The 15,756-nt window shown below is 37.7% G+C and overlaps 1 protein-coding gene across 2 annotated transcripts in view; it reads right to left on the bottom strand.

The window, feature by feature from the left end:
- col5a1 (procollagen, type V, alpha 1) overlaps positions 1–15,756 on the bottom strand; it is a 115,332-nt gene that overhangs the window by 81,103 nt on the left and 18,473 nt on the right. For both annotated transcript variants that reach the window (XM_041238600.1, XM_041238599.1), the window contains exon 2: positions 6,437–6,604. In XM_041238600.1, coding sequence (XP_041094534.1) covers positions 6,437–6,604 — 168 coding nt within the window. The remainder of the gene's footprint in view (positions 1–6,436; positions 6,605–15,756) is intronic.

Below are 15,756 nucleotides of genomic sequence, written 5' to 3'. Positions count from 1 at the left end.
GCATTTATTTTCAAAAGTTCTAGGTTAAACTGCATCAGAAAATGTCTGACCAGACTGTGCTGACTGCACAGAACTCAGTCCATGAGAATGGAGTGCCAGCTTCATGAAGGCAGTAATTACTGAAAAAGAACATAATCCAATAGAAGTTTTCATCCAAAGCAAAATGCTTCACAAGTCCCTTTATCATATATGTATAAAAAGTTACTTGAACCAGAAAGGTTGTGAAATGAAAGCCAAGCTCCGGCCATGTCCTGGGGTGACCCACGCTCAGCAGACCTCACATGGTTTGACCGAACAGGGATGCCAAGTTTAACTTGCTTCACACTTCAGCTGCCACAAGCTAGCTAAAGACAACCTAGGATAAAGCATTGCATATGTGTGTCTGGGACATGTGCTGGTCACTTTGCAGTGTCACCTCTTTACAGAGTCACGTGACACACATTTGCTATAGCCAAAGAAAAGGGCTGAGACTGTTTTATGGAGGGAATTGCACAGTATTTAAATTGATTTAAACAATGGCTTTTGCTTGTCGTCCACAATTGTTTTTAAAATGTTAAGAAGGGTATATTATCAGGTATGCACACATATGCACAAACAGAGACACATACACACACACACACACACACACACACACACACACACACACACACACACACACACACACACACACACATTTACTGTTAATGATATACATTGAGCTAGAGGGCAAGTTTGTTAAATAAAACACAGCTGTTTTAACTAAACAGTCCTCTCCAGTTTACAGAACTGTAAACTAAAGACAGAGGCTCATTAAACCCAGCCGCATTTAATGAATGAATGTAAGTATCTTATAGACTATTCTGATTAACTTTTCAGTCTTTCAAAAGGGTAGAATAATATTTGCAAGCATCACAGTTAAAATTGTTTAATACATCAATTAGCCAAGAAATCAATATTTACTACTTTTCATCGTATCATCAAGAGGATTATCAAAATAGATAAAGTTGTTTTGTTATATTAAAATAAAGAAAAACTATGTTAAAAACGTATACAAAAGTTGTCTGCCTCTGATGTGGAGTCTGCATGGGTTTCATCCATACACAGCATACAAATGGGATGCTTTTATTAAAAAAGAATACAGTGTGTAGATGTGACATATATAGATGAATAACTAAGCGGATTGTAAACAAATACAGTAAATGTAATCTCTTCACGTATCCCTCATATTGTACTATATACATTCAGAGTTGTCATTTGTTTGACAAATATATTAGCTCATTTCTTTAGGAGAGTACATTGTTTAGATCTGGCATCTTTCATTTTTTGTTTGGATTCCAAGGAACTGACTTCTCAGAACTCGTACTTGAATGGTATGCCTAAACAAGCTTTCATGAAAGGATTAGGCTATTTTAACTTCCCTGCAGCACACCCGTAGTTTAAACAGTCAAAGAATTCTGAAAACCCAAACTTGCTTTCTTCTAATAGCTGCTGCTAGCCCCTGTATTTCTCAATGTTTCTTCAAATATGGGTCAAATCATAGGTCTATTAGCTGGCTCATTATATTCAAGTATTAGTGATCGCTGGAGACTGAAATCCCTTGAGCCCTGCTCTTGTGAGAGTCCCTTTACCCCAGCCCTTACAACAGTCTGACTGCAGTTTATTGCTGAACAATGTAGACATGAAGCAAATGAACTGCTAAGACCTGTCAGCCACAGCTAACACTATTTTAAAGTGTCCTTTACTCCACTGTAATTATACTTTTACATTGTATGTTATATAGCAACTACACTGTAAAACCTCTACTTTTTATGTAATTACAGTGTGATTATCATGAGGCTAGTTAAGATCCTTAGGTCTGGCTTGATGTGGAAAATATACAAAGCAGGCACAGGTGTTAATGCAGGCTCTTTGTCTAATTTAGCAGTAGAAATACCAGCTGGCTATAATTATGACTGATAAAATGTACGCAGGAAGTTTTAATAGATTATGGAAGCAGTTCTGCTGCCTGCCCTGAAGAAGGGATCTGAAGCCAGACTTTCACCCTAACCGAAGGCAGAGGCAGAAGGAAGCCTGCTTGCTTTAGTTTCATATGGCCTATATATTTCAAGCTAACAGCTTTTCTGAGCATAACAAAATGATCTTTCTGTAATCTGCTAAAATAAGTTTGTGCTTAGCGATTTCCAGCTAAACTAACTGAAAAAAATAGAAAAAAAAAAACGATGATCGCTTGCAACTGCAGTATGCAGGTGTCAGTACAGGATCTGGTCAGGATGTTTAACTAAGATGCAAGCTTGCTGAAATGAATTATCATTCTAGTTAAAATGTTGAAAAATAATATTATTCATATATAAGCAGGCTAATGCATTATATTCATTTTTACTTAATGCAGTATATGTATTTTTACTTAAACGCATTACAAGCGTCTGTTTTTATTATTGTCTAGTAAGCATATTAGTTTTCAAACACATTATAAACACATAAGCAGGAGAGGATACAAGCGATGTCAGTAGGGAAGAGTGAGCAGCTAAAAAAAGACATCAATATTAAAGTCAAGCCATACCAAAAAGATTCACATTTTAGATGGGTGGATAAGATTGTTTTGTATGCCTGAACAACATTGTACTGAAGCTTTTTTTAGAATGAAGTTCTTAAAGATATGATTACTGTTTTAAACGTATCATTTTTAAATCGAGGCCACAAACTCTTGATGAACATAATCTCGGAAGGAGGCTACTTTTCTTTTTCTTCCAAAAGCTTAAGAATAGGATGGCATTCTTGAAAGACAGAACTATGTTGTAAACAAATAAAACAAATTAACAAAATTAAAAATTCTTAATAAATATAATTATCAGGAAACTTCAAGCGTCGTGTTTGTTTTCTGTTCCTCACAGAAGGTTTAGTGGGTAGTGTTTGTCCCGAGCTCATATGAGACTCAAATGTGAAAACAGTGTAATTATTAATAGATGCAGCTGCCATTGCTGGAAGAAAAGGAAACTTAACAAAAGATAATTGCAATTAATTAATATACTTCTTCACACGTATACAATCTGATGCAAGAGTTTTGAGTTCCAAAGGCATCCATCATAGGATAACGGCTTCTCTACTCAAAACCCGCTTTTCTGAGGCTGCCATAAATTGCAGATTCGGTTTAAGTAGATTCCCTCCTTTTTGTTTTGGGAACATTAGAAGAGGTTCTTCCATCCTATGTTTTAATGCAGCTCAGGCCACGTCAGTTTTGATTGGGGGTATATACTCTAATTGAGGGTGTGCTAGGCTCTGCATTATCGTGCAGCTGTATACATGATCTTTACGTCAGATGATTTATAGTTTGACAGGAAACACACTCTGACAGCTCCTAAGGGCAGGAGAAAGAATGAAAACATCTGCAAAGACTTTTCACTGTAACCCTTTCACTGTCCACATGGAAGTCTGGAGACACCAGCCACGTCAGCTCACTTGTTTTTGGTTTTGAGTTTAACAATTCTTAATTCAGAACAAATTTACTGCTATTAAATCCAGAAGCTGTATTTCATTGTACGTTGAATCAGAAACACAGAGCACAGTAGTAAAGAGAATAACTTTATTTATGACAGATGTTATAGTGTACAGCAGCCCTGTTACAGGCGGGTCCACCATAAGAAATAAAATAATGTGGAATGACCCAGAAACCTGAGATTGTACAGCAGCATAAAGCTCATGAACCACAAGGCAACTTACAAGCAATCAGTAAAAGGGGACACTTTCCAGCAATTCTACCCTTTTGTTGAGTTAAAGCAACAATGTAAAACCATTTTGATTGGAGCAACTGGATTAAAAGGTTGCTTCAGCAGTTTACCTTGTGTTAAAAGGCTTTTACAACAGTAACTTCGTTCTGAGGGTTAAAAGGAAGTCGATCATGTAGAAAAGAGACAGAGCTTTCTGCACACTAACTCATTGACCCAGAAGGGAAATTATGTGGCAGCCGCGGAGTGGAGGGGCGGCTGCAATCGTTACCAAGGGGTTATGATTGAAGGTATAAATAGGGGTTGAAGCAATGGTTATCTGTTCCTTCATTTTTGGTTATTAATAAGTGACCCGGAAGGACCTGTGTTTTTGTAAATTATTGTGAGTGTTTGTTTTGTTCTGTCTATTTGTTTGCTTGTTATCACTAGACAGCTAACACGTTCCGGAGCTGTCGCCAGAGGCCAGTACAAACCCAGAACAGCACTGCACTTTTATCACAAATAACTATTTGCACCACAAGCATTAATTCAAGCACTAACGGACTTGGGTATGTGTTTTGTGTTTTGTGTGGGTGTATAATAAAAACAGGACTATTATTTGCAGGGCAAATCCAGGGATTATAAATTAAGTAATACACGCTGCTGTATTACTTACCATCATCTGTTTGTTTTGCCGTCAGGCACTGGATAAAAAAAATATCATTAAACAAACTTTGCACCTGGATTATAATTGTCTGTCTGTTCATTGATCACCTACACCTGCACACTATCAACCTCTTTGCCACAAGGGAACACACAATTCAGAAAAAGTGGTAAAGTGCTGTATCTCATGTCACATCAAAGGCAGTATTAGAGCAGTCAAGAAGACAAGTGAGAGAGAGAGCATATTACTGCTCCATAGTATATTGGAGCAACACATGCTTAAAGCAATGGTCGAGTCAATGCATTATAGACAGTGTTAGAACAATAAGCTGTGCAATGCAGTTCTAGATTGTATACACAGCAGTGTTCTGCGTCAATGGAAAGATCAAGCCTATATAAACAGCATTTAAACACACGTTTTAACCTGAGGGGCCAGGAATGATGTCATTCTGAATACGGAAATCAGTTTATGTAACTGGGAGGTAAAATCTGGTTTTAATAATAGTGCTGTGGTTGGCCCTTTTCCAGAATTTATTCTTTTTTTTTTTTTAACAGGTTAATTTAAAAGTTGTCAAGCTACCATCCCTAGTGTTGACAAATGTATGTATGAATGTGATACGTTGTCATGGTGCGATGTTACAACAAGTGCTCAAAGATCTAGGACTGAATTACTTTATCATATTTAACACTACAGACTGAATGGCTTTATTTGAGGGGGAACTTAATCCTTGCATCTAATCATATTCAACAGCAGAATGACTGGACAAATCAACACGCAGATGTGTGATTTAGACTGAAACATATTTTCTTTTCAGGACATTGTGCTTGTTCTATAAAGCAAATTCCCCACAGAGTGGTGTTTATTTCACTTACATGTATGAAGATGGCAACCCACTTGCATATTTGTGGAAAACCAGACACTGAAAGTACTGTAGAAGAACTTAGCTAAATGAGCTCTAACTAGAACAAACACAGAATAACACAATTGGGCAGGAAAGAATAAGGTCTGCTAAAGAGGCAGAGCTTTATTTAGTATTATGTATGGAGCCCTGTGATGCGGTACGCCTCGCCCCTGTGTTATTTGTAGTTTGTTGTATTATGGTCTCTGTTCATTGTTTGTTTTGGCCAACGTGCCTTTTTGTTTTGTGTTTTGTTTTGTTTTGTTTAAACGTCTTATTTATTATTAATAAAACAAATACAAGCCCATAGTAACTTGCCTGTGTGTGTGGTTACTTCCTGATATGTGACATCACCACAAGCCCACACACTGGAAATGTACCTATTCTCCACAGATTAGTTTAGTTTGTAAGCCTCATTCCACACCCGCTTAGTGTTCCTGTGTGCTTGCTAAATAACACAATCAGCATTTACTTATAAAGCAATTTCACTTTGTATTTCATGGCTCCCACCAGGTGTCATGTGTTTCTTTCCCAGGCATGCAAGGCACCAATCATTTAGGGAATGTACTGACATTAGAGGAAACGGTTCCTTCAGAGATGGAGGTCTGTTCTTCCTACCCCTGGAGAGACACCAGTACAAGCTGGTAAAACCTGATAGATCCCACGCGTTATAGACAGGACGACCAAACCCTAGTTTCCATTCATTTCAAGCAGAAACAGTAACTGTGGCTCCCCCACAATCATCCTTGTGTTATGTACTTTATATGTACTGTATATTTGCTATTTGAAATGGTTTGATTTAAAAGTGGCAGGCAGCATTATAATTTAATTCTGATTGTTATTGTGTCATATAGTTATTTCTTAACTTGAGCTATTACTGGTGGTAAAAATGGTAATATTTTAGGAGGTCACATGTAAAAAAAACTCACAGTATTTTAGTGTGTGGGTGTTTTTTGTGTAAGCAAACTTTTTTTTTCTTTAGTAACATTTTTATAGTGTATTTCTGTGTTATGATGGGAAGGAATGGGTAAATGTTCCACCAAAAAAATTTAAAAAAATCTAGATAATTCTTAGAGGAAACACTGACTGAGGCGAAAATATTTATTTACTGGTAAATACACCAGCATATACCTGCCCATACAGCAGTAGCTCCATGTGGTATGTGCTTTGAATATAGAATAATGTTTCTCTTACCAGGATATAACTGCTTCGTGGGGGCGCTTAGCTGGGCTTCCTTTGTTACTCTATAAGCGACATCTGGCCCACTTGAAGATCTTCTGTGTGGACAAAGGCCTGTTGTTTTTGTTACACCTTCAGGTAAATTGTGAAAATCTAATATCTTCAAGAGATCTGCAGGGCCCGCTGTGAAAATACAAAATAAGAGAGACAATGTTAAATAAATCAATAACAATAACAACAGCACGCCATTAAATACTATTGTTTTTTTAGGCAGCTTTTCTTTTGATCTGTAAAGATAGAAGTTCAGAACTACACTTCAATTCACTTTTCTACTCAGCTTTGCATGTCAAAACAGCCGCTCATATTCTCTTCAACATAATTTTCTAAGAGACTTATCCAGCATCCAGACATGTGTTCAGGCTGCCCCAGACAGGGAACTCATAACCTCCAGATCAAAAGGTGTTAAACACTGACTACCTAAAACTCACAGATCAACTAAATCTTCCTCTTTGACAGGCAGACTCCTTAATTTGCTTTTTTTCCTCCTCCATTAAAATGAAATATTTCCTGAATTTGTCTGAGTTAGTAGCAGTCTGTGTCTCATATAATTATAATGTTTGGTAAAATATGAGCAAGTCCATTATATAATGACAACAGAATTACATAATCCTAACACCCAGTGTACACGCATTCATATTCACAGTGTCAAAGACTAGTTTTGACCACAATCAAGGTCGATAACATTTTTTTCCCCCTCTTCTTACCACAAGAAATGCACCCTCTAGGGGGTACTCAGAACTACTACAACAAAAAGACTCAGGACCAGTCTCCCAGCAGGGCCACCGTATTATGGTGAATGAGAATTACTGAAAATAATAAGTAATAAAATAAAACTTTGAAATTATTAATAAAATAAAAAACATTCTGTTTTTTGTAATAGAATGATGCATATTTTCATTGTCAAACTAACAGCAGAATCAATAGATATTAAGTGAAAGTATCCAATGACTTATTAGGACTGATTCCTAACATCTGGTTCTAAGGCAATCTGGACTGTAGCAGCGTACTCATTCACTTCAAATAACTTTGATTCTAGGAACTGAAAATACCCTAGAGAGCAAAGAAATCCAAGTCCCAGGACCAAACCAACGTTTGTATTGAACATGGAGGACACATTTTTTGTATTGACTAAATTAACAAATATTTGCAACAGCAGCTGAAAATACTGCTGGAAACAGTATCCAATCAGCAATACAGTACTTTCTTGGCTCTGGATACCAGTTAAATGAATAACAGATGCATGCTTGAGAAGTCATAAATGGCAAAAACTGCCTTCTATTCTACCAGGATTTTTTAAAGAACAATAACCAAAATATAAACCTACTAACAGTACTATGAATATGCTGGTTCAAAAACAGGTAAAACAAATACAAATAAATAAATAATAACTCAGACTTATTCCTGCATTTCCTTCAGAACGCTGTGGTTATGCCATATTGGGAAGTTGAATAAAGTTATAGTTTACCCTAAAGCCTGTAAATGATATGTCTTTTTCTTTATTTACAGCTGCACTGATATGAATTCGGAATATGTACTAGTTTAAAATGAGAGGAGCCGAAAAATAGACAGCAACGTCCTTTCTCTGGCTGATGAGGACAAAAGACAGGAAAATGGTTAAATATGGGATAACTAATGTAAGCAGCAAAACGGCTACAATTTTCAAAAGGCTTTTTTTTTTTTTTTTTTAACAGTTTGACCCTATAGGACCAGAGAGCTGTCCTTTTGTTCTGAGATAGACAGGCAAGCATTTTTGCACATGAATTAACAAAAACAATAACAGCGTCAACAGCGGTCCTGAACAGCAAATTGTCAGCTCTAGCTATTGCACCTGATATCCTTGGGCTAAGCCATTAATGCTTTAATTCTGCTTCAGCTGAAACCAGGCCTCTGCAGGTCTTACAAGCAGGGATAATACCAGTAATTAACCCTTCCTTTCAAAGACCAAGCAACTTCAATGAATTAAATGCTTATACAGTACAAGCAATAATTTCTCTTGGCTTTGACTAACTCACAATTAAAGATGCATGCAAACTGTGGTTCTGCATTCAATTGCAATTAGGCATGGCTAAGTTCAGTGTGTTAGCCTGCTGTAAAATGCATTACAGTTTGTATCCCTATAGTGCACTAAATTAAGTACTGAATACAGCACACCAGCCCTCCCTTTTCAAGTGTTCTTGCCACTCTGATTAACTCAACAGAAATCCTCATGATACCACCAACAGCAGCAGCTGCAGGAAGCTTTGCAGCTCAGGGAAATTACAAACGTAATCAGATGAAAATAATGGGATCATTTTCACTGCATGTTTATTAGTCTTATATTTATCTATACTGTAACAACCTTCTTAACTAAAACCTGTAAGGGGTACAACTGCCTCAATTGAAGTCAAACTGCACAGACCTGGCTTTACTTGTTAACTGTGCAGAGATTCAACATGACCCTATAAGTATAAATGGGTCAATGAGAACAAACCATTAATTTAACCGAAGCCGTCATCCATTCAATGCTTTTAATTTGCAGTTGAATCTTATCATTATATAACAGCTAATACAAAAATAATCATATCCAAAGGACAAGGTATCAATTACTGTACACAAGGCAATGTTATGGAAAAAACCAATAACAGATGCTGAAAGCCAGCATCATATTAAACATCATCACATTTTACACAGGCCACATCAAACAGTGCCACTGGTTAGACTTCCCTTTGCTCCATGCAGTACTCCCTTGCTTCGCTTCCCAGCCATTTCTCCAGAGTGCCTGCCAGCTCGCCTGTGAATCCAATCTCGCTGCTGCTGAACTATATAACTACCCTGTTTACTTCAAAATGAATTTACAGTTTTTCCACTTGTTTGAGTTTAATATGAAAACCCTATTAAGTTCTAAAAGCTTAGAAATAAATACTGTACTACATATATACAACATTATCAAAGCTAACAGTGCTGTGAAGAATGAGAACAATAATGCCAGTAACTTTTTAAACAAAGTCACCCACAATTACTGCACTACGGATCAGAACTGGCGTAAAATATCAAAGCATCCAGCCTTTCCATTTGGCAGTATAACAGGGGGGAGGAGGAGGAGGAGGAGGGGGAGGCCATTTTACCAGTCAGCCTTCTCAAATAGAAATGTATCTATTTTGTTTTGATTTGTTTTTTTTATTTGTTGCAATACAGCATATGCTTTTGCTTTCATTTCTCTGGTTAGAAATTTTTCACAGTGTGGCGCAATAGGTACCAGAACACCAAAAACGAATAGTCTAGCTTATCAATGATCCTGCCCATAAGTCCTTCCACAGTCTTAATAAACAAACCTGTATACAGCCTTTTCTCTTACTGTTGAGAAGGTTTTGTCCCTAAAGTGATACCAACTGGAAGAAGTGGGGCGACTCCCATACATTCACTTTCCAAAGGAAAAAGCAGACGACCAATAATTCAAGTTTTACTGTACGTGCAGGTCAGAAGTCATCGTGTCACAAGAGTATGAAAACTTGGCAGGTGAGAGGTGGGGGGAGGATTTTTCCTGTGACACCTACAGTACAGTGAGCTCCCAATGCCAGTCGAAGACAGGATAATAACAGTGTTGAGAAAACCACACAAACCGCACGCCGCTGCCAGTAAGGGCCATCATTGTGGAGACATGGGACACTCTCCAACAGGGCAAGAGCCGGTCTGTCACAAGCCACACTGTCTCACAAGAGAGGAGGCCAGCCAACGTACACACATACAGGAAAGCTTTATTTAAATTCCAGCAGTATTTCCAGTATGCTGCAATAACGCCGACATGGACGGCTCCAAAGAGAGCCTTGTGGAGGCGCCAAGTTCCCAGGAAGTGATGTCTGCATTAAATAAAATAAATAAATAAAAAAATCCTACAAGTTTCATCCCCTTGCGGAATCGAATGTCAGATCTGACTGATTCAAGGTTCTTTTCAATCAGATGATGCCAGCTGTAGTACCGGTAGTGTGATATGTTTGTTTTTAAAATTCGCATCAACCAACAGTCAGAGGTAGACAGTCATGTGAGGGCACGTGGTTTAAATGAGTACCGATCATGGCTTATATATATATATATATATATATATATATATATATATATATATATATATATATATATATATATATATATATATATATATATATATATATATATATATATATATATATATATATATATATATATATATATATATATATATATATATATATATATATATATATATATATATATATATAATAAAATAATATTTTCATTAAACGTTGTAAATACTCCTAATGTATATTCATCCACACACCATACTCGACATACACTAACACCAGAGTCAACTTACCTTGCCTAAAATCACATACAGCCTGGCCATTTGTATACAGACAAATATTCATCCAAATATTAGTCCTCTTTCGTCAACATTTATAACGGTAAAGAAGTAAATGAAAAAACTGCCTTCCGCATCAGTATTAATGCAATGTCTTACAATACAAGAAAAACCAATGGCAATTTTCAGAGTTTGGGAACACAGCAAGCCTAACCAGAAAGAGCAGACCAAAGCAGTAATCTAAAGACACAAAAGGACTACAAACCAGCAATTAAATGTGTAATCGTCTCCTCAAGAACTCCACAGCACATCTCAGCAACCTCCTTTCCAATCACTGTCTCTCTTACGAGTTACATTGTTATGTGATTCCCCCATTATTCCGGTAATCAGAAACCATGCAGACAAAGCATGGGGTGAGCCAAAAACACCTACTCAAATGAAACCAATTATTTATAAGAACCAACTATTTGAGAAAAGCACAATAGTAACAGCAAGATTTACATGAATGTATTAGCCTTTAGCTTTTAGGTTGTCACACCATGCCAACAAAAAGCAGAAGCTTCTGCTCACACCACTCAGCTTAACAAGCGCAGTAATGTTTAATTAATCACAAAGGAACTTAATTGTGCATTTAGACTCCATGAAGCCTGGCTTGCATGCTGAAACCCAGCAGTCACACGACGAGGTCAGGGTGAACATGTGATCTAGGAGCGAAGGCATTGCATAAATAGTGTTGTGTACAGAACAGTCTTCCTCTCCCACACCTACTGGAATTATTTGCCTTTTATGAGAATATTCCTCTATGTATGGGATACAGCATGGGGCTCCCCTATCATAGTTAGCATGCCTTCAGCCGCCTTTTGTTGGAGGCTTCAAAGTTCGTGGCCTACGAATTGACATGAGGGACTGCAGAGGCTACACTTGTATTACACTCAGGGCTGTGCTTTGTAGGGTGGCAGGGCTTGCAGTGACACACACCAGATGTCCATGTAAATTCCCAAGTTCCGCTTTTAATAGTATCTCCCATGCTGACAGTATAGGACGTTCAAATCCTGGATTCTGCTGGTTTGAGCTCTCATCCAATTAGAGCCGTTTTTAGCCAATCCAGCTCCCAATGGAATTTGTCACACTTTAAAGGGTGTTATTTATTAAGCCTTTTTTCTGAATTACTGTATTTCTACTTACTGTATTAATGCATATTATAGTAAAGAATGCTATAATAAATACATATTTAAGCTTTACAGAAATTCTGTAGCTCTGTCAAAGAGTCTGTGTATATAAGAAGCCTGACTCCACATTACCTTCTTCTGTATCAGGTTTTCATTTACAGCTGAAGATGGGACAGACATCTATAGAATGTGTAACAGCTGAATCGTGATATTTCTGTCTTTCATGAGAATGGACCACCCTGTGCACTGCTGAACGACGTAGGCCCCTTTCAATATACGTCCGTTATTAGCAATAGGTATCTTAAAAAAGTCTAATGCATGTACATGGAAAAATGTAAGGGTGACACTCAGACACACCTACGCTCATAGACAGGTACCTTCATATATCCCCACATTCTTTTATTGTAAATAAAGACTCCTAAAGAATGTCCTTACCAAATTTAATCAAATCTAGAAATATTAAAAGAAACGTAATAAATGCAATGAGAAACAGTTAGACTGGAAGTCTTTCTCAATGCCCATGCTCTACATAAGTGCACACAGTACGCATCACTGCAGGGGTTAACAATCCAAGCTAATACTACCAACAGCAATCACTGCTAAAGAATGTTTAATACCTTGCACAAATATGCCATAGGTAACGAAAGGAAGGAAGAGTGGACATACAATGCAAAATTATTTTTAATTGTTATTTATATTTTATTTTTTACCAATTAAACCAGCACATTAAACTAATTGAACACCAGTAACTATATTATTAAATTCAATTTCACAACAATTCCAAACCTAAAACACAAGAGAAAATACCCCTCCTGCCCTGTTCTCCCACAAATTACAAGAGCTTTACTATGTTGCTTTTATCAGATCAGTTGCAGGGGGTCTGTTCCAGGTTTGTCTTTTACCATAAAAGGAAAGCTCCAAGGCTCCAAGATGGTTGGCTGTAGACCTACGAACGGCAGTTGCTGCTCCTGGGAGGTATTCAATGATGCGTCCCTTTCAGATGCAAACACCTGCAGGATAGCTTTGAGAAGAACTGCCCCCTACTCACACAGCTGACTCCTGAATGCTCACAAACCCCATGTGAATCCATTCCGTGCACAAATGATTGATTGGCTAATTGGTTGACTGGCAGGTTATGGCAGTGAGTGACAGGTGAAATGCTTTCTCTTGGTGACAGTTACACAACACTAGTCTAAAGTCAGATGACCTTGTTCTGTTCCCCTGGTTTTAAGTGCTATTGCATTTCTCAACAACCCTGGGATATTTTGGGAAATAAGGGAATTCTATTTCAGTTTTAAATGGATATAATGCACTTAGCGGAATTACAGGTTTTTATTTGTGCAATAAAATTATTTAGTAAATGTCTGTCCCTGTACAGACAGGATTCCACTACATTTTTGCTACATTCTGTAAATAGTGCATTTTTGGTATTGGCAGATTTTGCGCTGGAGGAAAGGCTTAGTACTGTAAGTCCAGTCCAAAATGTGCTGCTTTATTTATAGATGGATTTGGACCACACATTTTCCTCTAATATAGCATTAAAACCTACCAGACACCTGTGCTAGTAAATCTAAAGCAGGATCTGTTATTGTAGCTACATTTGATCCTCCTGAATCGGACATGAGTCTGTGATGAAGGATTTGCAGTTCAAAGTCCAGCCCCTAATGCACCCCACACTGTTTAAGTGGAACTGGAAGATGTGTGTATCTTGCAGACTGGCTTCAGGAACTGGAGTGTGCTGATGCTATTAATCGGAGTGAGGAATAACTGAACGCTTTGATCTTCATACAGGCCAAGTTCACTAGACTCTTCCATTTCCAGGTATCCGATAATGGGGCTTCCATTTCCAGGTATCCGATAATGGGGTCATTGCTCTCTCTGCGGGGGGGGGGGGGGGGGGGGGGGATATGCTAACTATGCAAGCTTTAAAATTCACATCCTCTCCCTTGCTCAAGGTGTTCTTGTTCCACACTGCGCTGTAAGGCTATCTGACCAGTGAGAATCAAGGTCCTGAGGAGGAATAGGGCCATTTAACAGGCAGGCATAGTTGGATTTTGCTAGAAGGTTCCTTCAGATATTTCCCTCAGACATAAAGTGAATATGTCTGTTCCTCTCATTCCCACTTGTGTGCATAGGCATGCATTAGTTTTGTTCTAAAACACTATACAGCGTGATTAAAATAATCTGGCCACAAGAATCAACCAAACATTTAATATTCATGCTACAGGCATATATCAGCATAAGAACATAAGAAAGTTTACAAAAAACTTTGGTTGTTTATAGCTTATTGATCCCAGAATCTCATCAAGTACTTTCTCAAAGGATCCCAGGGTGTCAGCTTCAACAAATTACTGGGGAGTTGGTTCCAGACCCACACAGTTCTCTGTGTAAAAAAGTGCCTCCTATTTTCTGTTCTGAATTCCCCTTTATCTAATCTCTATTTGTGACCCCTGGTCCTTGTTTCTTGGGTCAACATTGTCAATACATTTTAGCATCTTTTGATTTATTCCGTAGCCAGAAATATCAAAATATGAATAGAGCTAAGAGATAGTAACTGAAGCTTTAAAGGGTTAAATGTTTAAACAGTAACCACAAATAAACTCCTCAACAGCACAGTATTTTACTCAACGTTACAATCAATGTCAAATTTTAAACGGCAACAAAAATCAAAGATAGACATAAACCAGAAATACTAAATCAGGTATTTTTTTCAGTGTAAATGTCTATGACACAGAAGGTGTACCCGTTCAATCTATTGAACACAGATTTGCTGCCTTACATGAGTGTCAATCACATGTGTGTGATGTTCACCTCAATAAAAATAGCTCATCGGCTTCTAAACACTCACACATAAGGTGAAGTCCAGTGCTAATCTTAAGCAGGCACAAGTAATGGCAAACATGTTTCTTAATACAAAATGTTCCAGGCACAATACAAACCAGTACATTTAGCATGGGGAAGAGGTAAATCAGAGTTATTAAACATCAGTATTTAGGTATGTGGTTGCAAAGAAAGCTAGTAAACTTTTGATTGCATTTTATTATGCATTTGAATTGAATCTTAGTTGGCCTCAGTTTAGTTCTACCAGGTTAGTATAAATACAGCATATTGAAGATGCATAGAGGAACTTTTGTAAACCTGGACAAATCTATGAAGATTCTACTTCCAGTGAGGCAGCCTATTGAAGCCAAAATATCCTGTACAAAATCAGAAGCAATTACTTTGTTGCATTTTGTTACTCAGTTGTTACAGAACAAAAACTACAGCGGTTCTAATATTACTGTAACTTGCAACTAAATCTATATTTCCACCGGCACTGATCTGGCAGTTTGCCCTACATCTCAAAAGCCAGCAGCCATGATTTGCATGTTGGCAGATTAAGTACTATGGCAAAGAGTCACTATGGAGGAACTGACAGTGAACACAGCGTGTTGTTGGAGGACATCCCTCTGCTTTTTGATTAAGTGTGAAATGTCTAATACATTTTCAAGGTTAAAGTTGGCATGAAATACATGATACCCTAACCACCAACAAGTAATAGCACCCACTGTGCCACACTTCTTATTGGAGAGTGGAAGTGAAGTGATTGGCAAAGACCAGATTTGGTGAAAGGCATGTAGGCACGTTCTAAAAGTCAGGTACCAGACAGACACAAGACATACAGTTATGTAACCAGACAGACACCAGACATACAGTTATCTATACATCAACTTGACAACAGACAAGTACTGGTAATCCTCCAGCCCATTCTCCTTGATGAACCATATCTGATGGTGTCAGGTGGCAAGCCACAA

The sequence above is a fragment of the Polyodon spathula genome, chromosome 49 (genome assembly GCF_017654505.1).
Source record: "Polyodon spathula isolate WHYD16114869_AA chromosome 49, ASM1765450v1, whole genome shotgun sequence".
In the NCBI taxonomy this organism is placed as follows: Eukaryota; Metazoa; Chordata; class Actinopteri; order Acipenseriformes; family Polyodontidae; genus Polyodon; species Polyodon spathula.
Note: the sequence above shows the minus strand (reverse complement) of the source record. Positions and strands in the feature narration are given on the sequence as shown.